At 39.0% G+C, this 26,807-nt stretch overlaps 1 protein-coding gene across 3 annotated transcripts in view; it reads left to right on the forward strand.

Annotated features, from left to right (window-relative positions):
* Positions 1-26,807, forward strand: part of brip1 (BRCA1 interacting helicase 1) — a 229,580-nt gene that overhangs the window by 59,986 nt on the left and 142,787 nt on the right. For all 3 annotated transcript variants that reach the window (XM_072590032.1, XM_072590033.1, XM_072590034.1), the window contains exons 8-14: positions 10,909-11,130; positions 11,256-11,455; positions 14,500-14,632; positions 17,644-17,798; positions 18,861-19,026; positions 20,288-20,425; positions 25,301-25,462. In XM_072590032.1, coding sequence (XP_072446133.1) covers positions 10,909-11,130; positions 11,256-11,455; positions 14,500-14,632; positions 17,644-17,798; positions 18,861-19,026; positions 20,288-20,425; positions 25,301-25,462 — 1,176 coding nt within the window. The remainder of the gene's footprint in view (positions 1-10,908; positions 11,131-11,255; positions 11,456-14,499; positions 14,633-17,643; positions 17,799-18,860; positions 19,027-20,287; positions 20,426-25,300; positions 25,463-26,807) is intronic.

The raw sequence follows: 26,807 nt of genomic DNA on the forward strand, positions 1-26,807 counted from the left end.
TGGAGAAGATATAGAACACTTAGTGCCCTTAAGACAAGCATCTTTGAAATTCTTTGTGACAAGTCTTACTTTGGGTGAGTCACAGGACCTACTCTGAGGCTGCTGCCTCTGAACTAGCCATAGGCCTGTCTGCAATCTAGCTTACAATTCTCCTCAGCTGCTTTTATGCTTATTTACTTGACTTACTGGAAGGTTAATTCACTGACAAGTTCGGTGTTCTTTGAGTTCATTTTAGTTGTAATCTAAGATCTTGTAACAGAAGAGAGCATATGAAGGCGATCATCATCCGTGCTAATATAGTTTTAGTTTGAATTCTGGGAAACTGGAGGTCATGTTACGAAATTCAGCTTTTATGTCTGGCCTCCAGATCAGTTTTCTGAGGATCCTTGGACACAGAAAGCAGGTCTAACAGCTTAAACTTAAAGGCAGTTTTCTTGGACTATGGATTAACACAACGCTCATGCAAAAACAGGAACCATCATGGCATGTTTTTCTGCCCTTTCAAGGGAGCAAATTCTTGATCAGTACTGATGACCCATTGGTGAAAGCTTCATTGGGGTGAATGGAAAAAGAGGAGAAAATTATTCTGTTTTCACTGTCGTAATATGCCATTGTGCTAACATACCATGCTGTCTTGAAGATTTAAGGGTCCATTATGAAAATTGGAAACAGAAGCATTACTTAGAATTTACAGCATTTTAACAGATCATTCAGCTCAATTGATCTGTACTTGTATTTATACTCCTCCTGAGCCTTCTCAGAATAATTCATCCCACCCTATCCTTCTATTCCTTTGTCCTTTATGTATTTATCTAGCATTCCAATAAATGCATCTATGCTTGTGACCTCAATTACTTGTGGTAGCAAATACTCCATTCTCATCACACTCTGGGTAATAAGATTTCTTCTGAATTTCCGTTAGATTTATGAGTCTCTTAAATTTACGAGATGTTGTTTTGGATTGCACAAGTGGAAACATTTGACATCTATCAAATCTCCTCATAATTTTAAACGTTTTATTACTCCGTCTTTTTTTTTTCTGGAGTAAGGAACCCCACTTTGTTCAGGCTATCAAGATAGCTAGACATTTTCAGTGTTAGCATTATGTTTTGAATCTTTTGGCATCTTCTCTGGGGAAGACATGGAGACAGAACCAGACTCAAAGTATATGGGAGTGTGGTTGAATTTGCTTCCAAAATACACAAAGATACACAGGAAAATTCAATGGGTTAGAGTTCATTAACCCGCATCACCTCCCCACCTCCCCAACTGACCCCAGTACCTGACAGTCCTGGACCTTAACCTCATGTTTACCTTATGTACTTAACTTTTGGCTGCAGTTATCAAAGTGGCTGTCTGTGATTCAGGACTTTTAACTTTCACATTATGGCTGCTAACTGCTCTGAAAGGATTTCTTTTCACTGGCAGTTCTGCACCACAAGAGAACTGGATTAGTGGTGCTGGAAGAGCACAGCAGTTCAGGCAGCATCCAACGAGCAGCCTGATGAAGGGCTTTTGCCCGAAACGTTGATTTCGCTGCTCGTTGGATGCTGCCTGAACTGCTGTGCTCTTCCAGCACCTCTAATCCAGTATTTGATTTTCAGCATCTGCAGTCATTGTTTTTACCACAAGAGAACTGTCCGAATGGCAATATGGTTCTGCATTTCTGAAAGAGTCCCAATCAGAAGCTCCTGTCAGAAATGCAGAGTTCTTTTTGTGGCGTTGTGGGAAAAGATCTGCCACCCTGCCAATCCACAATAGGCCCACAAAAGCAAAATTGGCCAAGCTGTACCAAAACACCCAGAATGCTTCAGCGGGGTCCAAGCAGGCTGACAAGTGAAACTAGACAGCACTCGCAGACAAGGGAATATACTTCAAGCTCTCACTAACAATGACAGAGCATCACATCTATCCCATGGCCCAGAGGGCATATTTACAACCTGGCATAACCAAAGCCACACAAGTCAGACAGAGAGGCACCAGCAAGAGCACGACTCCCAGGACAGGACAATGGATGCACCCACCACTTCAGAGGACACATTAGCACCTACCTGTGAAGAGGAATGGAAGCTCCGAACCCATTGATACTGTCAGGATGTTGCTTTGCGTAGAGAATTAGGATATTTTTCCAATTCGCATCATTGTAACTAGATTACTCCATTTCCTGATATATTGTATTTTCCCCATTTCTAATTAGCCTCATTTGTAGAGGATTATTATAAAAACTGGCTTCTTCCTCAGCTCGAGGAAGAGAAATTCTGATTCACCTGTATAGACTGTCAGTTTTGTATCAGCCTAATCAATTTCTCTTCCAGCGATATCACTACTAATAAACAGCATATCAGTTTCACGTGATCAGGTTTGTGTGGTCTCTATTGGGCAATTTTCTTCGACAGGCGTAAACATTTAAAGAAGAGAGTGGCAATCTGTGTGAGATTGCCATTCCTCAGAAAATCGGGATCACCTTTTTGCTTTTCTATCTTTCTACCAAAGTAATCGGAAATCCTTCCATCAGGAAAATTCTTTTGCTCGTTCAATTAAATCCATCTATACTTATCTGTATACCCACTTGTTTCATTAAATAATGTCCGCAGATCTTTTACATCCATCTGAACCACCGGATTGCAACTTAGTAATTTCCTGTTCTTTTTCTCATCGACTTGGATCCCATTTATCACCCCCTGAGAAAAATAACAGGAAATTACATCACCACAGGAACTGATATCATCAGAGGAAATGACACCACCAACCCAAGAAAAGCTAAACACATAAATAAAAACTGGTCATAACAACAGTGTTTCATCCAGGGGCTCACTGATGATGATACCTAGTATGGTGACGAAATGTCTGAAAACAAACCTTCCAGCTCAGTGAGCAAATCTACATCCAGAACCTCAACCTGAGCTACACATCTTCTCAAAACTCACTAGCTAATGTCCTCTGAGCACTTTGTGCTATTAATGCTATGGAAATAGGGAAACTGTTATTTCTCACCATAGGTTCAGTTAACTGAATTGAGTGTTGGTTTTATAACATCTACAGTCATCTCAATAGACTTGAATTAAGTTTGTCATAAAACTGCATTATCGCTGGACTGTTAATCCAGAAACCCAGATAATGTTCTGGGGACTTGGTTCAAATCCCGCCACAGTAGATGGTGGAGTTTGAATTCAATAAAATATCTGGAATGAAGGGTCTAATATTGACAATAAATCCATTGTTGATTGTCGGGAAAACCCATCTAGTTCACTAATGTCCTTTATAGAAGGAAACTGTTGTCCTTACCTGACTCGGCCTACATATGACTTCAGACCCACAGCAATGTGGTTGACTCTAACAATAAATGCTGGCTTAGCCAGTGAAGTTTTTATTGCGTGAATTAATTTAAAAAATATATTTCTAAGTCTCATCAATGCAATTGAACTATGTTTTCAAGAACTAAACATACATTTACCGAACACCGGCAGCAGGTTTCTGTAATGTCTGGAAAAAATAAGCTCACTTCAACACTCCTGAATCTAACCTCATTTCCTTGTCCTCCAGTGGCTAAGCACCATTTATGTTTGAAAAGAATATTGAAATTATTTTTCCCATGTTTCTGTCAATGTTGATGCAGGAGACCATAAGACCACAAGGTATAGCAACAGAATTGGACCAATCAGCCCATCGAGTCTACTCCACCATTTGATCATGGCTGATATGTTTCTCAACACTATTCTCCCAACTTCTTGCAATAACCCTTGATCCCCTCACTAATTAAGAACCTATCTATCTCTGTCTTAAATACATTTAATGACTTGGCCTCCACAGCCCTCTGCAGCAGAGTCACCACCTTCTGGCTGAAGAAATTTCTCATTTCAGTTCTAAAGAATTGTCCCTTCACTCTGAGCCTGTGCCCCTGGGTCCCAGTAGTGGAAAGATCTTCTCCATATCCACTCTATATAGGTCACTCAATATCCTGTAAATTTCAATGAAATGCCCCTCATCCATCAAGTGGAAGTGTTCAGAAAAGATTTATAAGGATGTTGCCAAGTTTGGAGGGTTTGAGCAAAAGGGAGAGACTGAATAGGCTGGGACTGTTTTCCCTGGAGCATTGGAGGCTGAGGGTTGACCTTATAGAGGTTTATAAAATCATGAGGGGCAAGGTTAGGATAAATAGACAGGGTCTTTTCCCTGGGTTGGGGGAGTCCAGCACTAGAGGGCATAAGTGAGAGGGAAAAGATTTAAAAGGGACCTAAGGGGCAAATTTTTCATGCCAAGGATGGTGTGCATATGGAATGAGGAAGTGATGGAGGCTGGTACAATCGTTTTTCCAAAATCCTTGGGGCCAGTTGTTTTTCAGAATTCTGAATTTTTCAGATTTCAGAATAAATGACATTTTTACAATGAAATTTTTAAAGTTATCTAACAGCAGAAACACGTGTGAATAGTACGAGTGCTGAGACAGAATTGATGCATGTTAGTGCTGAGCCACGCCACACATGTCACATCTGAGTGATATGGTTCAAGTGGGTGTGGAATTGGGTCACCTGTTTGCGTGCCAAAATGACGTTCCACACTCCATGAATAAAATTTCACAGCTTTTCGGATTTGGGACTTTGGATAAAGGAATGTGTGTCTGTACAAAATTTAAAAGGCATCTGGATGGGTGTATGGATAGGAAGAGTTTAGAGCAATATGGGTCGGGTGCTGGCAAATGGGAATAGATTAATTTAGGATATCTGGTCATCTTGGACAAGTTGGACCTGGGTTTGTTTTCCATCCTATATGCCTCTATGATTCCACAGAGCCAGCATCTTCAACCGCTCCTCATGTGACAAGCTCTTCATTTTCAAGGTCATTCTGGTAAACCTCCTCTGGAGCCCCTCAATGCCTGCACATCTTTCTTTAGATACTGCACCCAAAATGAGGTCTGACCAGAGCCTTGTACAGCTTCAGTAATACATCTCCGCTCTTTGTATTCTTTAGATAGCCTATCTGGTCCGGGTGATTTATCTGCCTACAGACTTTTCAACTTCTCCATCATCTTCTTGTTAATGATAGCCACGATGCTCATCTCTGCCTCTCAACTCTCTTGAAGTTCAGATATGTTGCTGGTGTGTTCCACTGTGAAAACTAACACAAAGAACCTATTCAGTTTCTCCACCAGTTCTTTGTTTCCCCCATTAATACTTCTTCAGCCTCATTTTTTATTGATACCTAAATAAACTCTTGCAGTCTTCTTTTATATGTTACTAGCTAGCTTACTCTCAAATTTCATTTTTCTCCCTGCTTATCACTTTTTTTAGTTATCCTCTGGTTTTTAAAGTCTTCCCAATCTTCTGGCTTCCCACTAATATTCACCACATTGTATGCTTTTTCTTTTGCTTTTACGCAGTCTCTGACTTCTCTTGTCAGCCATGGTTGCCTCATTCTCCCCTTAGCTGTTTCTTCTTTCTATGGATGAATTTCTGCTGTCCTCCTGAATTACCCCCAGAACTTCCTGCTATTGCTGCTCCACCATCTTCTCTGCTAGGTTTCCTGTCCAATCAACTCTGGCCAGCTCCTTCCTCATGTCTTTGTAGTTACCTATACTTAATTGTAATTCTGTTACATCGGATTCAATCTTCCCCTTCAAACTGCCGAGTGAATTCTGTCATATTATGATCAGTGCCCCCAAAGAGTTCCCTCACCTTCAGCTCTCTAATCAAGGATGGCTTATTACAGATCACTAAACCTAGAATTGCATGTTCCCTAGTGGGCTCTACCACAAGCTGCTCCAAAACAAAACATTTTGTAAACATTCCACGAATTCCTTTTATTGAGATCCACTGCAAACCTGATTTTTTCCAGTCCACCTGGATACTGACATTCCCATGACTATTGCAATAGTACCTTTCTTACAGGCCTTTTCTATTTCCTGATTTATTTTCTTTCCTGCATCCTGACAACTGTTAGGAGGCACGTACACAACTCTATCCACACAGATTCTAACCTTCTGATTCTGTATCAATTATGCTATTGATTTTATTTCTTACTAACAAGTTAACCCTGCCCAATAGCCTGTCCTTTTGATAGGATGGGCATCTTTGGATATTTAGGTCACAGCCCCAATTCTCTTGCAGCCACAACTGTGATAACTGCAGCATCATACCTGCCAATTTCATTCTGCGCTATGAACTAATTTACCTTCTTTAGTATACTCCATGCATTTAAGTACAATACCCTCAGCCCTTTATTGACTGCCTGCATCCCCCCCCCCCCCCCCCCAACTTCTCAAGATTGTCCCCTTATCTTCAGTGCCTAAAAGTTAGATTCCTGACCCTTTCTCTCTGTCATATTACTTGTTCTGGAAACCTCAACCTCTGCTGAGGCTAACCCTCCCCCCCAACTCTTCCCATAACTTTCCATGTAATTTAAACCCCCACCTCACCCTATTTAGTTTAAACCCTGCACTCAGCCACACTGAAAGCAAAAATCTCAAACCTATTGGACAAATGCAAGGGCTGAGGCTCCTTCAGCATTATCTCCTGGATCCTTCTACTTGCCTCACTCATAGTCACACCCTCACTGACCAAACTTGATATGGTTAATCTAAGGGCTGTGACTGCATCCTGAAGCACCACATCCAAGTAACACTCCCCCCCCCCCCTCTCTGATGTGTCACAGTTTTGAAGTTCAGACTCCAGCTTATTAACTCTGTGCTGGAGTTCCTCAAGCAACCTACACTTGCTACAAATGTGGTCACTATGAACCACAATGGGGTCCACCAGCTCTCACATCATGCAGTTACAACACATCATCTCCCTCGCATTTCAATCTTAATGATTTGGTTCTTAATTTGAGTTTTAAAAATTTCATACTGATCTTTTAGTTTGAGCCTGAAAATATTTCCCCTATTTATCTTCAATCTGGAAATAACCTATGGTAACTAGTCAAATTAATAGCTATTACCAACCTATGAATTTAGAGGTTATTTTCTTTAAAAATCTGCTTCCCACCCTCCCCACCTCGGATTGTGGTACAGCAACATTCTGCTTAACATCTTGCAATTGACACAGAGTTGTGAGATTATTGAATTATTTGTTAATTCATATGATGAAGGCACACTTTGATGAAAGCAAGAGCAATGTCAAGATTGCAAGTTTAACGTACATTTTTATAGATCTTTACATATTTGATCAGAGGGCATCCTTCTGGAGGCATATATTTTTGTTTTTATTATTTGATTTTAAAACCATAAAGTGAAAAAAATGTATATTAAAATGTTACCTTCCTCTCTTGTACAATGGAGTTTTGAAATTCCTGTGAAAACACTTTATACCTTTCTTGAAAGGACAGTGGCATCCTGAAATTAGGAATGATTTTACTCCATGTCACTAGAGGGAGTTAAACACTACATTTGTCTATATTGTGTCCTTCATCTGTTCAAAGGGTGAGTACTCGATACTGGCACTGGATAAAAAAAGTTCTGCCTTTTCTCATTCTATCATCCTCTTCCTTGATTGTTTTACCTTCATTCATTCTGTTAAAATAATGGAGTGTCTGTTCCCACTTACAAATATGGTGTCATCTGCATGATCCATTAGTATATGTGCAGTTACATCGGTGAGGTCATGCCAACTTTTGTTTTTCTGCCCATGCAAGCTTTTAACTCAGAAGATTTAACTCACTGATTTCATTTCAGTGAATAAGAAAACTGTCTACCTACAGATTGATTATCTGCCAGAAACATAGGCGATTTAACAAATAAGAAAACAGGAAGCAGACATTTGCACAGAGGAAAAATTGATTTGATTTATTATTGTTACATGTACTGAGATACAGTGAAAAGTATTGTTTTGCATGCTATGAAGACAAATCATACCTTATATAATACATCGGGGTAAAAGAATAGAATGCAGAATATAGTGTTACAGCTAGAGAAGGTGCAGGGAAAGATCAACTCTAATACATGAGAGTCTGTTTGTAAGTCTGGCAATAGCAGGGAAGAAGCTATTCTTCAATCTGTTGATAGGTGTTTTCAAACTTTTGTATCTTCTGTTGGATGGAAGAGGGTGGAAGGCAATATTACCAAGGTGAGAAGGATCTTTGATTATGCTGGCTGCTTTCCTGAGGTAGTGGGAAGTGTAGATGGGGTCAAAGGCAGGACGGCTAATATGCATGATGGATTGGCCTCCGTTCGCAACTCTCTGTAACTTCTTGTGGTCTTGGGCAGAGTAGTTACCATACCAAGCTGTGATGTATCCAAATATGATGTTTTTTGTGGTAGATCCATAAAAATTGTTAAGAATTATTGTGGATATGATGAATTTGCTTCGCCTTCTGAGGAAATAGAGGTATTGATGTGCTTTCTTGACTGTAGTGTTGACATGGATGGGCCAGGATAAATCGTTAGTGACATTTACTCCTAGGAACTTGAAAGTCTCAACTGCCTCCACCTCAGCACCATTGATACAGGCAAGGGCATGTCCTCAACTCCACTTCCTGAAGTCGATGACCTGCTCCTTCGTTTTGCTGACATAGAGGGTGAAATTGTTGTCTTTGCACCATGTCACTATCTCCTTCCTGTACTCTGTCTCGTTGTTGATTGAGATCCAATTTATTACGGTGGTGTCATCAGCAAATTTGTAAATGGAGTTCAAGCTGAATTTGGTGAGATAGTTGTGAGTGTGAGAGTATAGTAAGGGGCTGAGTATACAGCCTTGTGGAGCACCTATGTTAAGGATAATTGTGGAGGAGGTGTTGTTGTCTTTCCTTATTGATGTAGTCTGTGGGTCAGGAAGTCGAGAATCCAGCTATAAAATTGGGAATAGAGTCTTAGGTCTTGGAGCTTGGAGATGAGTTTTTTTTTGGAATTATGGTGTTGAAGGCAGAGCTAAAATCAATAAATAGGAGTCTGACATGGGTGTCCTTATCCAGATATTCCAGGGATGAGTGTTGGGCCAGGGAGATGGCATCTGCTGTGGACCTACTGTAACAGTCAGCAAATTCTAACAGATCAAGACAACCTTGGAGGCTGGCGTTGATGTGTGCCATTACTAACCTCTTGAAGCACTTCATAATGATGGATGTTAAAGCCACTGGGGGCTAGTCATTAAGTCACTTTACCTAATTTTTGTTTGGCACCAGGATTATAGTGGTCTTCTTGAAGCAGATGGGAACTTCGCGTCGTAGTAAAGAGAGGATAAAGATATCTAGAGAGATTCCTGCCAGGAGTCTGCACAGATTTATTCATAAATCATTAGTGCCTAATCAGAGTTTTCCAGGCAGTGGAGAGAAACCCTCATGAAACTTCCTTATGTTGACACTTAGCTGATTTTTGACAAAAATTCAACTCTCTGTGTTAATTCTTGATCTCTTTTGAGTAAATTAAAATCTCGAAAGGTATTAATATGATTTCTGAAGCTTTTAGCATTATTTTTCAGTAGGAGTATTCTAGGTGTATGAAAACTAATTTTATACTTTTCAACTCTTCAAGGAAATTTATCATTGACATGGTTGTAGAAACCTAGCCTCTGAGAATAAAGAGAACAAACCCCACTTATTCCTGATGAAGGGTTTTACCCAAAACGTCGATTTTACTACTCCTCCGATGCTGTCTGAACTGCTGTGCTTTTCCAGCACCACTCTACTCCAAAACCCCACTTCAATGCCTGAGCATGTAATCTTGGTTCATATTACAGTACAGAACTGACACAATGTATTTTATTGAATGAGATACTGAATTTTGAGGGATAAGTTAAACCAAAGCCCTGTCTGCCTGCTTAAGTAGATGGTTATAGTTTAAGTTTACTGACTTTAGCATAATCTAAATGAAAAGCTGCAGCGCAGTCTGGGACCGAAGCCACGTATTTGGAAGGTACATCGGTTTCTTTCTCTGACAGTTCCTGTTACTTGCAGCTAACTTTCCATTAGTTAAAATCTGATCTAACTGGACACAGTACTAACATTATTAATAAACATAGTACTTAATGGTGAAATGTTTTAACAAAATAAAGACTAATTTTTCCGATGCATAATTCAAGCTCTGAAGTTCTGTATTAACAAGGGTGCCTAGTTATATGAATAAGGAGAATAGCAGAGTGACCCCTAAATTAATGAGTTTTCCATTCTAAACCAGGTGGCCAACATTGATAAATTTGATTGGAAATCAAAATAGAAACTTGCCGTTATGTCTGACATCCATCAATTTAAGTCTTCACAGCCAACTGCAATAACCATGCTGTGTATATTGTTTTGACTTTAGCCATCCGTTCACATTCCCAACACTTATATCTTCTTGTTTACTTTCATCCTGTTAGCTTCCCATACATCTCTACCCCTGAGTTTCTTTAAGCCATACCAACTAACTCTGAGGTAGACTGTCTTCTGTTGACTGTGTACAAGTTGTGGCTCACATGCTTTATCACTACTTTGGATCCACTTCTAGTTGGTTTCAAGACCAGGAGAGATATGCCTGTGTCTTTATGAACAGCATGTTGCTCCATAATAGAAGCAAATGTTTAAAGCAGTCATGCAAAGTCAGTCAGTATCAGGCAGGTTAGCTGATTTTGCAGGTCCTTTAAAATCAGAAAAATATAAAGATTGGTGTTCTGTAAATTAGCTTTTCTGTCTGTCCCAACAACATGTTTTTCTACAGCATTTTAAAATTCTAATCCTCAATTAAAGCACCATGAAGAAAACCTGCCAGTAAAGTAAGAGCTGTAGAATTTTTTAAAATAAATGGGTCTTATCTAATGTCCTTTTAAATGATTGGCTGCACATGTTGCTTATTTTCTGTGTTTAATTTTCAATTTAGCTGACTCCATCTCATTTTTAATGAGAGAACTAGTTCATGTTGAAGTGTTGCATCTTTTTATTCTTTACTGTCCATAATATTTTCATTCAGCTCTGAAAATTAGAATTTTGTATTTATTTTCCAATTAGGGGAAATCATGTCGTTACTATCATGGTGTCCATAAAATGAGTGAACAGAAAACTTTACAATGGATTCATGGTATGCATATGGCTTGGGACATTGAAGAATTGGTGAGCCTTGGAAAGAAGCTTCGTTCATGTCCATACTTTGTATCTCGTGAGTTGATGCAAGAGGCAGACATTGTATTCTGTCCGTACAATTATCTAATGGACCCACAAATAAGGGAGAGTGTAAGTGTTTTTGTAAAATAATTATCAAACAATTTTATATTCCTCATGGACCATACTAATCTGCATATTGTACTAGAGCACCATTATTGCTTTTTTGTGAATTTGTTTTTTTGCTTTCCTGATAGATGAAGATCAATTTGAAAGATCAAATTGTTATCTTTGATGAAGCACATAATATTGAAGACTGTGCACGGGAGTCATCTAGTTTTAGTGTCACAGAGAAACAGCTTTTATTTGCTCGAGAAGAACTGGATTGCATGGTCAACCAAAATATCAGGAGAAATGATCATGACGCACTGCGTACAGTCTGCTATAGTTTTACTAAGTAAGAAACAAGTCTGCATTTATTTATTAATTATGCCAATTTTATTTAACTGCTGTTGCTTGATAAAACTGCATTGAGAAAGCTATGGTCGGTAAGCTATCAGTATAGAGTATAAAGTAAAGTTTATGTACCTGGGACATTAGAATTGTTTATAATCTTTCTTGAAGCAAAAATTGAATAGAACTGTTGCCACAAAATCCATTGTCTATATATTGTTTAAAACAGCCTATGTTGCAGTGATTACAAGGTTCTGCAGTCTCATCCTATGGATCAGATGATTGCATTCCTATCACTGTTAACTGTAGCAATTGATAACTTGTGCAACTTTTGGTGATTATTTCATTTGTATCTACTATTCTTAAGAATTGTAATATTCTTAAGCTTTAAGATATGTGTTCTACAATACTGTGCTGACAGATGCACCTAAAATCATTTCTCCTTATCCTTGAGGGTTCCATTCCTGAGAACCCCAACAAATGATGAAATTTGAGAGTGCAAACTTGTTAAAAATCATGGATACGCAAGTTTTATGCGCAGATGTTATCTTTTGTAGTTATTTATTTTTGGCGCATATCGGCAAATTCACAACTCGTCATTTCCTGGATACAGAGGATTTACTGGTTTATGTTTATTACTATCTTTCTCTTCAAAAAGAAAAATAAATTGCTGATTGTGGATTATAGATCATGATGCCACTAGCGACATGGTCAAGTTTTCTTGCAACCAGGATTAGTATCCTGCACAAATAAAAACAAATTGCTGGAAAAACTTAACAGATCCAGGAGCATCTATGGAGAGAAAGCAGAGTTAACATTTCAGATCTAGTGCCCCAAAAGAGTGTTCTGAAGGGTCGCTAGACCTGAAATGTTAACTCTGCTTTCTGTCCGTGGATTCCAACACCTGCTGAGTTTTTCCAGCAGTTTCTTTTTTTGTTTCTGATTTCTGGCATCTGCAGCTCTTTATTTTATTTTTGTTTCGTATCCTGCACAGTTGGACACTGCATACATTTCATATGCTAGGTACAATGATTACAGATGACTTTAATTTGTACTGTGTACATACTTGATTAATTCAGTTGAACGTTGAAGAACCTCACATTCCTCTCAAGTAGAGCCTGTGAGTTCAGGTGGAGGGCGGGGATAAGGTCCTTCATATACTTTGGAAGTTGTTGCAGTCATTTTCCATTTCATTGTGCGTTTATGATTTGCCTGAGGATGGATGGCAACACAGGTGTGAGTCACAGATTCCACCTGGTAATCAAAGCCTCCTCTCTGAACATCCATATTTCTTTCTTCCTTGCATTCCCTGTTGACCATGTCAGTACTGATTTTCCACATGTTCCCATCTAATTCTTTCTTTTATGTCCCAATCACCCAACATTACCCCAGGGTCCTGGCCCTACACCTAGCTATTCCAACCGTCATGTTAGACCATAGCTTCACCAATGCCCCTCCCCAACCCCAACAAAGGAAAGGTGATTGTGACTGATGATTAAATCCCTTCCCCCTGCAGTAACCTCATCTCCCATCCTTATATGTTGATATGCCTACCCTTCACAATTATTGTCCCTCTGCATGTTGCTTTTAGTCCCTGGAATTGGTTTGCTCAACATCCCTTGTACAATAGTGGCATATGATAAATCTTGACATTTATTGGGCTGACCCCAGGACTAACCGTGGCCCAACCCCCTGTGAGGTTTGGGCAGACAACCCCACCTAATAAGAGGCCAGACCCATGACTAATGTATGTGCAGCTCCCCGACTGACTAGCTGTGAATCCCAGGACTGGTTGCACTGGACCTGTAAGCCTCACCATGACCCACTCCTCAAAATGTATTGATACAGAACCCATGATCCTGACCACCCCAGTTGGCTGAAGGACGATGTCCAAATTCCTGTACTGAGATTGGATGCTGACTATGACAGTATACATGGACTGATCCACTAAGGACTGATCCCTGTTGATTTCCAGGCCTAGTCAATTAGTTGAAGCACATGAACTGTTTTTGCCACATAAGCTGCTGGCACAAGGGGTAAATTTGACATTGATGTAGCACCTCAGCAACACGTTCATCCCCCTGGCTGATCCCTGATTTCAACCATGACTGGATTTGTGTCTGTGCTCAGCAATGTGTTGCAGAGGGTACTATGAATATTTAAATTCTGAAACAGGTGGCAAATCACACAAAGGCAAGGCAAGTCCAAGATGCTCTGAGCATTCAAATTGAAAAAAAGAAATGAGTGCTGAGTGAGGAGTCTTAGATGCACTTCTATCCAACCCATGAGGTTGGTGCTTGTCCCTCTGCACAAGGTGACCTGGTAGTAAAATTACAATGAAAGATGATGCATGCTCCAGACTGCAGCAGACTCCAACTTTGAAGTAGAGAGCTGTATTCTGAATGGGATGGAGATATGCCATAGTGATATGGTGAGGCTGCTGCATGTCTGGTGCTAACTTGCATGGATGGGGCTGAGTGTTGCAACTGTTGCTACCATGGAATGTGATCTGAAATGCTGGAAACCACCGTCCAAGATAGAGGCCTGGAGGAGCAAGTGGCAAGTTGGTATTGCCAGGAACTGCTCTGACTTTAATGTTGGGAATTGTCACTGTTCAGTTTCTATCCAGTCCATGGGAGAATACAAAACTGCGTCTCAGTAAGTTGCAGTTATGACATGCAAACAGGCCTCTCGCTAGACTCTCATCTCTCCAATGAAAGTCTGGTACAGAATCTGACTTCTATTTTCTTTGAAATTGAGAGTTTTATTTTTCCAGTTTCTGCATCTTGCCAATTGACTCACAATTGCTCATGTTTAGGGGCGAGGAATATTTCTCCCACAGTTTCTCTTAACACTGTTTTATGTAAGTATTGCTTTGGTTTTTTGCGTTATTAGCATCTGATTCTGACATTACGCTTTAGTCAGCTGGCACTATTTTCTTTCTGGTTAGGTGAAAATTGTTTCAGTTTAGGATTTATAAAATGTCTACTTAGATTCTACTTCATGAAAAGCTATTGATAGCTAATTATGTAAATTTCGTATTTGTAGCTGGCTAAAGGAATGTTCTGGGAATCTGGTGGAGAAGGAATATGAAACATCCTGCAGGGTCTGGAACGGGAAGGAAATGCTAACTGTTTTTCATAAATGGGGATTAACCAGTGCTACATTTTCCATTTTACAGGTAAATTGGTTATTTAATAAGAGTAGCAAGGCTTTGATCAAAATACAAAGGGCTTCACACTTTGTCTTGCTTTCCCTATGATAATGTGACTAAATGCTTGCTGGGTATTCAATGTAAAATACAAACGAATAAAGATTCAAGCAGTGCAGAGGTGAGCTAGTACCAACCATTGGTAAGGACATTTGAGTTGCTTTTCTACTGGGGAAACCTCCAGGTAGCATCTAGGAGTTTCCCACAATAAGGAAAGAAAAATTGGAATTAAATTATTATGTGCCAACTGTAGTTCATAACTAACAGAGAGATCTGCTGTGCAGCTATGAGCTATATTGTCCCTACCAAAGCACTCTGCATTGCATTTATTTTTAATTTTTAACTGGTTGGCATAGCATTTATTTTTCATTTTTAACTTGTTTATTTCCTATCATTTCTGATGCACAAAATGAGATGAAATATTCGCTTTAGTGGGGTTAGAGGCTGAAGCAATAGTTGAACCGAGCCTGTTGATGTAATCTGGCCTTCTTATTCTTAAATGTGCATTATAAATTCCAATGTTTACACCTGTCATGGAGAACCTATTACATTGTAATTAATGCCTCCTTTCTCCCTGGAGGTGCTGCACAGAGGTTGTCATAGAGTCACAGAGGTCTAAGCACAGAAAAAGGCTGTTTGGGCCATTGTTTTTGACTGGCAAAAATTCAATCACCTAACTATTCAAATCCCATTTTCTAGCACTTGGCCCAAGGCCTTGCATGCCTTGGCAGCACAAATGTATATCTAAATGCTTCTTATTCTGCTTCTACCAATGTTACAGGCAGTGAGTTCCAGATTCCCACCACCCTCTGGATAAAAAAGATTTTCCTCACGTTCCTTCCGAACCTCCTGCCTCTTATCTTAAAGCTATGCCCTCCCCTAGTCTTAGAGCGGCACGGTGACTCAGTGCTTAGCACTGCTACCTCACAGATCCAGGGAGCTGGACTCGATTCCAGCCTCGAGTGACTGTCTGTGTGAAGTTTGCATATTCTGCCCATGTCTGCGTTGGTTTCCTCCAGGTGCTCAGATTTCCTCCTACAATCCAAAGATGTGCAGGTTAGGTGAATTGGCCATGTTAAATTTCCCATAGTGTCCAGGAATGTGTAGGTTTAGTGTATTAATCCGGGGTAAATGTAGAATAATAGGGTAGAGGAATGGGTCTGGGTGGGTTACTCTTCGCAGAGTCGGTGTCGACTTGTTGGGCCAAATGGCCTATTTCCACACGGTGTGGATTCTATGTTTCTCACATTAAGAGGAAAAGTTGCTTCCTGTCTACCCTATCTATGCCCCTCATAATTTTATACATCTCAATCATGTATCATCCCAGTCTCTCTTGCTCCAAGGAAAACAACTCCAGTCTATCCTGTATCTCTTCATAACTAAAACTTCCCAGCCTAGGTAACATCCTGGTACATCTCCTCTGCACCCTCTTTAATGCAATAACATCCCTCCTGTAATGTGGTTTCCAGAACTTCACACATTACTGTAGCTGTGATCTAACCAACATTTTGTACAGTTCCAGCATAACCTTACTGCTGTTAAACTGTATGGCTCAAACAAGTATCCCATATGCCTTCTTAACCACCTTATCTATCTTTCCTATATCTTAAGCAACCTATATACAGTACAAGAAGAGCCAGGTCCTTCTGATCTTTGGTCTTTCCCAGCATCCGAGTGTTCATCATGCATTCCCTTGCCTTGTTTGTCCTGCCCAAGTGCATCACCTCGAATTTATTCGGATTGCATTCCATATGCCACTGACTAGCCTGTCCATACCCTCCTGGAATGTAAAGTTATCCTCCTCACTATTTACCAAACCATCAATTTTGGATTATCTGTGAATTTACTGATCAACCCAGTAAATATCTGAATCATTTATATGTACTACAACAGCAGGAGTCCTGCACTGAGCCCTGTGGAACTCCACTGGACTCAGGATTCCAGTCACAAAAACACCTCTCAAACATTATTTCTGCTTCCTGCCACTCAGATAATTTTGAATCCAATTATCCTAATTTTCTTGGATTCCAAGGGCTCTTATCTTTGCTTTGTGTCTCTCATGCAGACCTTATCAAAAGCTTTGTGAAAGTCCATCTAGACTACATCAAAGTAGTTAATAAAAAGTATGATAGTTATTGTATTATAGATGGTTTCAGACTGCGTACAAATGTTTTATAAAGCACTAAAAAACTAAAGTACTGAAGTGCCTAAAAATACGTCGGTCACCTAAACACTTCTTTCAAACTTGGCACATTAGGGTTTTAGACTCCATGACATTTGCACCTGAGAAGGTCTTGCAGTCCTGTGGTTTTTGAACAGATCAAAAGCTGACTCGAGAGTTCGACTGTTACTTATATTTCAACAGCACTACAAAGATGGATATAAAACTGCATTCTTCAGTTGTCCATTTACTTCTCTTTATAATCGATTTGGGTATTATTTGGTGAGACCTGGGATCAGGGAAGCCTATCCTGCTTTCTTTCAATTAAGGATGCTATATGAAGACCATGAAGGGACAAGAAGAGAAATAAAATATGGTTTTGAAAATATGAGTTTGTTTTAAATCTAAAACTTAATTCAGTTTTTCTGAATAGATTATTCAAGTCTCAGACATGTGATTAATGTTAATAAATTGTGTCAGCATCTCCACAATTAAAGTAATAGAGCCAGTATTCCAGGTTTTCTTCTGGGATTGGTAACCTCAACCCACTGAATGATTCATGGATCTATATTCATGCTGCTTTACAGATGTCAGTTCCTTGAATTTATTTGGGAATGCAGCTTATGAAGGGAGAAGTACATGTCTACAGTCAGCTGCAGTCATTTAAAGTAAAATTTTACAATACATTTGGAAATACTGCACTTAATGTAGATGATTAATGGGCAAATGCCATCACTTAGTCAGTAGTTGCCTTAATCCGTGCTACTTCAAGCTGTATTTAGTATAAAATTATATATATGAATGACTTTTTGATATGCAGAAAAACCTGGATGCTGTACTGGAGAAAGAAGAGAAGGTACTTATGATGAATGGACAGCAGGGGTCTGTAACAGTCCCAACAGTAAGTGCACCAACACAGATGATGTTGAAAGGACTTTTCATGGTGCTTGATTTTCTCTTCAGGGACAGCAGCAGGTGAGTGCTGGAAACTTCTTAATGGATCTATTCAGACTTTAGAAGCTGTAGTTTAAAAAAAAATTAAAATGATGTTTGGCATAATATGATTATTTGGAGATTTCCCACTACAAACATTTTGTGATTTATATAAATTCAGACCATTTTAATTTGAGCACAGCCTAATTATAAAATACAGTGTCTAACCTTAGCGGAATTTCCATTACCATATACTGTAATCACTTGACCGTTCTGTGGGTCAGTGCCTTGATGAAGTGGCAACTCATTAATTGACAAAAATCAACCTCCTTGTCTGGTATAAATCAGTGATATATCAGAAAAAGACATTTAATTCAATTTGTTACTTCCTTTGTAATTGTCTGTATTTGCTTTCCTTAAGCTATTGGAGTACCATATTGTTTTAAAAACAGGAAATCTTGTTTATGTACCGTCGCGTTTTCTTTTACTATTATTCATATTGAAGCAATCAAAGTATCTAGATTCTAAAACTGTAAAGAAAATTGTTTCCTTCACATGATGTTAATTGTGCATTTAGATAGCATCACCATATTGTATTATTTAATCCTTTGAAATTGATCATCATTGTTGAATGATAACATTTATGTAAACCTGAAATGCAAACCTGTAAAATGTCAGAATATCCGAAGTTAGCTGTAAATTAAATATTTTTGTGAACCTTGGAAGAGCAGTCCGTCTGCAGCAATAGGAAGACTGTCTTTAAGATGTTTTCTGAATTAGGGGTATTAGTGGTAGTGAATTACATTACATTATTAGCTAAGTATGGAGTTTTTTACTATTTCAAGGAAGTTCTTTTCATTCTGTCATGAGATGTAATCATTGCTGGCAAGGTGAGCATTTGTTGCTCATCCCTGAATGCCTTTGAGAGGGAGTGGTGAGGCCGTTTCTTGAACTGCTATTCTGTCTTGTGTAGGGACATCCACAATGTTGTTAGGACGGGAGTTCCTTTAGAAGAATAATTAGTATATTAAGGATAAATAGGATTTTTGAGGAGAAGGTTGCTGTGACCTGACATATTTTTGACATAATAAATTGTTCCTATAGATTTATAGATGACTATAGGGTGGCAATACAGCAGACTTACACATGGACCAACCAGCCAGATATTCCTGATGAAAATGGTTTCTTTGCACGCCCTCGATACAGGAGAGGTTCGCGGAAAAAGACAGCTCTGCTGACCCTGAACTTTTGGTGTTTAAATCCAGCAGTGGTGAGTCCTATAATTAAATGATGTCATGCATTGTACCCTCTCCCTGCCTGCTACGTGCTCTCCGGTTTTATCAATACATGTGCACACCCCAATGCTATGTGCTCTCCTTTCAGTGCTGTCATCCTCTTATGACCATGCATGCCCCTGCTCAATCCACATGATGCTAGTGAGTATTCAAAGTGCCTTTATGAATGCCTACTATGCCCTATGCCCACCAGGTCTGCTTAATGACGAAGTCCTCTTTATGATCCCATGTAAGCCCACTCAGCATCTCATTGCATCCTTTTGTGCATTTACTCAGCCCTTGAGGCCCCTGTGTGCACTCACCCAGCTGTCACTTTCCTGTATGTGCAGCCAGCTTTCCTCCTGTCGGTGCTAATGCTTCCTCCTGCTTCTTCTCTCAATGCCCAACCCTCGCATGCTTTCTCTCTCATCTCCACATCCTCGTTGGCATTCTGTTCTTGACGTGCCCTCACCCTACTTTCTTCTCTCATGCTCCACCTTACCCTGGGCAATTTGCTGTCACTCTACCTCTTGCTTGACGTCTCCATGCTCACGCTTGCACCCCCTCAAAATAAATCGCCCTACCACTCCATTCCTACTCCTCTGCCAGCCCTCCACCTCCATTCCTGGCACTGTTCATTTGTCCCCAAACTGCCGGGCACTTAACTTGCACTACCCTTTTGCAACCCTCTGAGCACTTTCCTCCCATACTTTTGCTATCTCTATCTTGTTTTTTCCTTGTTTCAATACCTCCTTGTCTATGTATGCATGCTCTCTTGTTAACACCTCATCTGTGTGTGCATGTGCTCTACTCTCCTTTGGCATCATTTCTGTGTGCACGTGCTCACCTATATTCTCTTTCCTCTTGTAACCTATATTCTCTTTCCTCTTGTTCTCTGATGACCTGTGCTTAATGCACTCTCTTATTTCTCCCACATCCATGCATGCTTTCTCTTCTTGCTCCCTCTTGTCCCTGCTTGTCTCTCTCTCTCTCTCCCTCCTCACCCATGAGTATAGACACTCTGTGCTCACTCTCCCCTTGCTTGTACATTATTTCCTCTTGCCTCCTTGCCCATGCATACATGCACTTTGCTCCTTTTTTTTCATCTTTCTTCCTCCCAAAATGAGAACCATCGATGCTAAACTTTCTGATTAGTGGATTTAACTTGACATCGTGCTATTCTGCATCTTTTACTTAAACCACTGAGCAAGTTGAATTTATTAATAGTCTTAAATTGTTTTGTTTATTTTCTTTTAGGCTTTTTCAGATCTCAATTGCGTCAGGACAATTATCCTAACCTCAGGGACATTGTCACCAATGGAGTCATTCTCTTCAGAGCTGGGTGTAAAGTTCAGTATCCAGCTGGAGGCAAACCATGTCATTGACAACTCTCAGGTAATGAGCCACACTATTTAATTCCCAACTAATGATTCAATCACCAGGGGCAAACCGGAAGTTATATCTGCTTTTTTATTAAGTTGGGAGTATTTGTGATGAGGACGTCTACAGATCCATCCAGGTTATATTTGACATAGATATTACAGGGAAATATCTTTACCACCAATTATTAATAGCTAAATGGCCACGTGTATTTGAGTTTTTTTTCACTGTTTTCCTTTATATTTTCATAGCAGTTCATAAATCTCATGAATTGTTCAATCAAATAGCTCTTGTAATAGATGTAATTCATCTGTTATAAACTACTTTGAGCTGCCTGAGGATATGAGAAGGCATTATATCTATCTTCCCCAGAAGATAGTCATAATTGTTTCTTTTTCAAGATTGACTTAGATAGTTTTTGATAGACAAGAGAAGCAGTAGTTTGGGTACAGACAGAAAGGTGGAGATGATACTTCAATCAGATCAGCCATGATTTTTATTGAATAATGGACAGGCTCAAAAAGCCTACCCCTGCTTCTGAGTCCTATGTATATGCAAATTCTATAATTTCTTTTTCCCACTCAGGCCTTTTTCTCAGGTAATGTTTGCTAAAGGTCAAATGTGAGTCTAATGCTGCATTTATACAGAAGCGAATTAAACTCTGATTATAAATCTGGAGTCATTAATTGACCAAACACACAGATCTATCCCTTTTTTTTCTAGTGGGGAAGTAAAAATTCTGAGGAAATTAATGAAAGCCTGGTGAAAATCTCCTGTACACTTGATTTGAAATTGAATGGACAGTGAGTGCATTGTACTTGGAATGTGATGCTTCCCAATGGCTGGCTTTATCAACGTGGATGGGGCTGAGTGGTTATGAGCTGTGATCTCTTCTATGAATGTTCAGTTTTCATTAGTCAAGAAGTATTTGGAAATATAAATAATATTCCAGGTAACCAATCTTGACTAACTGATACAAATTTATCCAATCTGCTAAAGTATATTCTAATCTATTTTGCTGGAGAAAGATTATTTTGGAAAATAATTGTTCTTTCAATTTTATATTTTCATATTAATCTAATACTAGTTTATAAAAAAAATGTGGAAACATAGAGATGATTACCCCTTTACCTTGGGCACTTGATTAAATATAAATGCCAATTTCATCCACTTAGAATCTATTTGACTGAGTACAGATGAATGTAGAGGGATGAAAGAGTTAAATAGTTAGAAACAAAGCATGGATATAGCCCACATACACAGCCCATTAAATCAGTTCAAAGTTCTACATTTTGTAGATGCACCACAGGAATGTTTGAGACTTCATTAGTTTTATGTTTTTAACTTGAGATTATACCATCTGGTGAGGCCTGCTAATAACATTCTTTATTTTGGTTAACTTGAAATAATGAACAGAACAAATTTATACAGAACAGAACATGGGTGTACTTAACTCTTATTTAAACCTTATTAATAAATACTCCATTAGATCAAAGAAAATCAGGGGTGAAAATTGCATTTGTCTGCAAAATGTTAGTTTAAAAAGTTGACTGGGAGACCACCAAGGTAATGAATACAGGAGCAGATAGCATGTCTGGCAGTAAAAGAGTGATATATGCTCTTAAAATTTACATTTAAAATGTTCTGTTTTCATTACATTACGAAACTGTGCGTAAAAAGCACAGGCAATTTCTAAGTTTATCAGTGGCGTGTCTCAAAGTATTTGATGAGAGAAACCTTTTGAGTCTCCCTGCATACTTTTGATAATTATAAGATGAGGGTCACTAATATTATCATGCTTCAAGAGTTGTAGTTTGAAACTGTTATACCCCTAAAATTGCATCTAGCTCAGGTCAGGATGAATGGTTTGCAGTGAAAATTGATCCAATAATCGCACCTGCTGGATAAGTTTTCATGTATGCATTCCTACTTATTAGTTCACATTTCAGTGAAGAGAAAAATATAGTGATGCAATCCACTCATGTAGCCCATTACCAATAGGACTGATACTCATGCTCTAAAAATGTATGAAATAAACAAGCATATAAAAATTTGGGTTAGTTTGTTGAAAAGGTATCCTGTCTTTTTTAAAACGTAATTTTCTGAAGTTTCTGATCAATCATCATATAAAGGCAAAATTGTTCTTTTTGTTCATCCAATAATCCATTAAGTCTGCTCTGAAGATGACCTGTTATAGGAATATCAGTTGCCCTCAACGGAATAAGGCTGGGCTCCTCATCACCAAATCCCAATAAATAAAACGTTTTCTTAAAATGACAAAAATTAAAATTTTAATAACTTGACTATATATATAGGGTGCAAGAGGTTTGATTACTGCATAGGAAAGTTTATTTTGATTTTTCTGGGTGATTATTGTAAGGTTGGTTCAGTGATGAACAATCATATTATGGGTTCCTCCAGGTGGGAAATTAGCCAGACAATGATTTACTTATTTTGAAGGGTCATCGAGAGGAGAGAGGTACTTTCACCAAAGTGGCAAAAAAAAAGGACAGGTAATTTATGCTCACAGAAATAATCAAGCTTATGAATGGTTTTGATGTGGAAAATACTGAGAGATTGTTTACCCTGGTGGGGGAATCTACAACAGTGGAGCACAGTTTCAGGATAAAGTTAAAATGTATTAAGGATACTTCGCTTTCTTGTACTTTAAAGCTAATGTTCAATGTCAGAGATCATGTTGCAGCGTATTTCTTGTTTTTTTCATGTTTTTTGTGCTTGGTGATCATGATTTACCCCTTTCTCAGTGATGCTGATCTTGTGTTTCCCAGCTGTAATCTTAATCCAAAATGGCAACCAAAGCTTCATTATCTTTTACAATTGGAGCTTCAAAGCTAAATAAAAATCACACTTCGTTACAGCTCTAGTTTAAATGTCAGCAGTTGGGAAATTACCTGTACATCTGTAAATTGTCAGTCAACATCAGTGCTAGAGTACCACTTTATGAGTTAACAGTGGTTATTAGCAACACAGTTAGCCTCATAATGTCTTAACTTCTCCACCATTGGATCTGTGCAATATAGTACAGAAGCTTGTGTTACGCTTGTATACTTGAAAATATATTGGCTGGTAGATACCGTAACTATTTGATTGCTGAAGATCCTAACAATTTTTAATGAAATGTTAGTGTGTTTTAAGTACTTTTGGAGCATAGGATTCCTACAAGAATACCTTCAGTATGTTTTCTTTTAATGCATGAAGTATGACTTAATATACAAGAACAGTTTGTTCAAGATAAATTAATCTGTTCCTTAATACCTCAGTTGGTTCAAAAAATATTTTAAAAGCCTAAAGATTATGCTGTGCTGTAGATTCACAAGCATTAACCATGTCTGTCAGCTCTTCCTTACAATTTTCATAGCATCTTTGCTAACGGCTCATGTCTGCTATGTTGTTCAAGTGCCCTTTTCTCATGTTGGACCTGAATGGATTACATTCACAGAATAAGGGGTTGAGCTTTCAAGATTGAAAGTTAAATAGTTGTGAATCATGATAATTCTTAATTTTGAAAGCTGTCAATGCTCAGTAATTAAGAATACCTAGGAAATCAGCATTTTTAAATACTAAGAGAGCCAAGAGACATTTGGGGAACATGTGAAGGGGTATTTGAAGTCAAATATAATTATGATCTCAGTGAATCATGGAACAGGTTTGGAGGGCTGAATGACCTCCTGCTCCTGATGTTATTGTGTCCAAGAACTGAGATCTAGAAGATATCCCAGCCAAGAGTGATTTTGTCATGGCCTGGTTCCCCATATGTACTAAGCAGTGACCCTTGCTGGGAAGCACATAATCTGAAGGTGAATTCTTAATGACGTTACCTCTCTTTATCCTAGTGTCATTACAATCAATTTAATTGATAATGCGCAACTCAACATATTGGGGTTTTAATATTACCCAATTTGATTTGTATAGCTTAGTACCACATCATTGCCTCAGAAGATATGGGGACAGCTTTTGAATATATTCTGAAGAATGATAACATTTTTCTGACTCTGGTAATAATATCGATAATACAAAATAAAAACTGACATGACAGCTAACAAACCTAACCAAATTATGTCTTGGATCTAATGAGAAACATGTCTTTAAAGCTAACTAGTTATGTAAGTGAAGATTTTGTTTTATGTTTTGACTACTGTCACTTAAGACTTGGCTTATTAAACAATTCTTTGAACTATGAGGGAGCAAATAATTGGATCTTTTCTTTGTAGAAATCATATGACATATTCAACATATTTAAGTTTTACAAACCACACAACTGTTTCTTAAAAATTATGTTCTAAATCTTTCTCATCTTCATTAAGTGAGGCTTCACTGGCTTCCAGCTGCATGTCTCTTTATGATGGTCATAATCTTTGTTTTCGTTTGTTGATCTTTCAGTGTAGTTTTATTCTGCTTTTCCCAGATCATGACTTTTATCAGCATTTCTCCAACCTCATATTCTCCATCAGTTTTCTATTTTTAATTTTAGTGATTCTGAAGACAGGTGTTTAAGGCACATGGTCAGCAATATGGCAGCCATACAAGATGCATCCCCAGGGAAAAGAAATAAACTTAGCAAGGAAAGATGTGCAGCTCTGTTATTTGACGGGAAGACTTCGAGTATAATTTGGACTACGTAGTGGACAAGGTGTTAGTCCATTAAAAGCAGTGTTATGAGGGTGTGGTACAAATATAGTCTTCAACAAAACTCAAGAGCTAAAGAAGGAAGTTGGTGAATTTGATATGAAGAGGCTATCAAAAATAAAAGTCATTCCATGTTACTTTTGTCCCCAAAAATGAGTCAATTATGTAATCACATCAACATGAACCAATATGAATTCCTGTGTCACTGTTGTCTCTGTAACTAATTTATTTACTTTTCTCTAGGTATGGGTAGGAACAATCAGAACAGGACCAAATGGGCGAAAACTCTGTGCCACCTTCCAACACACAGAGACATTTGAGTTTCAGGATGAAGCTGGAGAACTGCTGCTGAAGATTTGTCAAATTGTTACTCAGGGTGTACTCTGCTTTCTACCTTCATACAAGGTAATAAAATAAGAATCAATATTTTACTAATCCAGTGTAATAATCTTTGCAGTGTGCCCTGTTCAAGTATTTCCTTCTAATGATTCTGCAATGTTCAGCACCATTCTGACTTCTCAGATACTGAAGCAGTCCATCTACTGAGTCAGTGTGGGTGGAAGTTAGGAACAGCATGGGAACAGCCACCTCATTGGGGATTTTCTACAGACCCCCAAATAGCAAAGAGAGATTGAAGAACTCATAGGCCGGCAAATTTTGGAAAAATGCAGATGTAGCAGGGTTGTTGTTATGGGTGATTTCAACTTTCCCAATATTGACTGGAACCTCCTTAGTACAGATGGTTTGGATGGAACCGTTTTTGTCAGATGTGTTCAGGAGGGTTTCCTTACACTATAGGTAGACAGACTGATGAGGGGAGAAGCCATTTTAGATTTGGTGCTCGGCAATGAGCCGGGACAGGTGTCAGATCTCACGGTGGGAGAACACTTTGGTGACAGTGATCATGACTGCTTCACATTTACCATAGTCTTGGAGAGGGAACTGAGCAGTTACCGAGGGAAGCTATTTAATTGGGTGAAAGGAAATTATGACGCTATCAGACAGGAGTTGGGAAGTACAGACTGGGAGCAATTGTTCCACAGAAAGGGCACAACAGACATGTGGAGACTGTTTGTTTAAGGAGCAGTTGGTGCAAGTGATGTACAAATTTGTTCCTCTGAGACAGGTAAGAAGGGGTAAGATTAAGGAAACTTGGATGACGAGAACAGAGGAGCTTCTCGTCAAAAGGAAGAAGTCAGCTTACGTAAGGTGGAGGAAGCAAGGATCTAGCACAGCTTTAGAGGATTACAGGCTTGTTAGAAAGGAGCTCAAAAATGGACTGAGGAGAGCCAAGCGGGCACAAGAAAGGCTTGGCAAGAAGGATTAGGGAGAAGCCAAAGGCATTTTACTCATACGTGAGGAATAAGAGAATGACCAGGGAGAAGGTGGGGCCGATCATGGATAGCATTGGGAACTTGTGCGTGGAGTCTGAGCAAATAGGGGAAGCCCTAAATGATTTTTTTTGCTTCGGTTTTATGAAGGAAAGGAACCTTGTTGTAAATGAGAACTTTGAGGAGCTGGGATACAGTCTTGACCAGAACAAGATTGATGAAGTTGATGTGTTGGAAATTTTGGCAAACATTAAGATTGATAAGTCCCTAGGGCCAGACCAGATTTATCCTAGGCTGCTCCGGGAAGTGAGAAAGGAGGTTGCTAGGCTGCTGGCAAAGATCTTTGCCTCCTCACTCTCCACGGGAGTCGTACCGGAGGATTGGAAGGAGGCGAATGTTGTTCCCTTTTTTCAAGAAGG

This window comes from Chiloscyllium punctatum, chromosome 19 (genome assembly GCF_047496795.1).
Source record: "Chiloscyllium punctatum isolate Juve2018m chromosome 19, sChiPun1.3, whole genome shotgun sequence".
Lineage (NCBI taxonomy): Eukaryota > Metazoa > Chordata > Chondrichthyes > Orectolobiformes > Hemiscylliidae > Chiloscyllium > Chiloscyllium punctatum.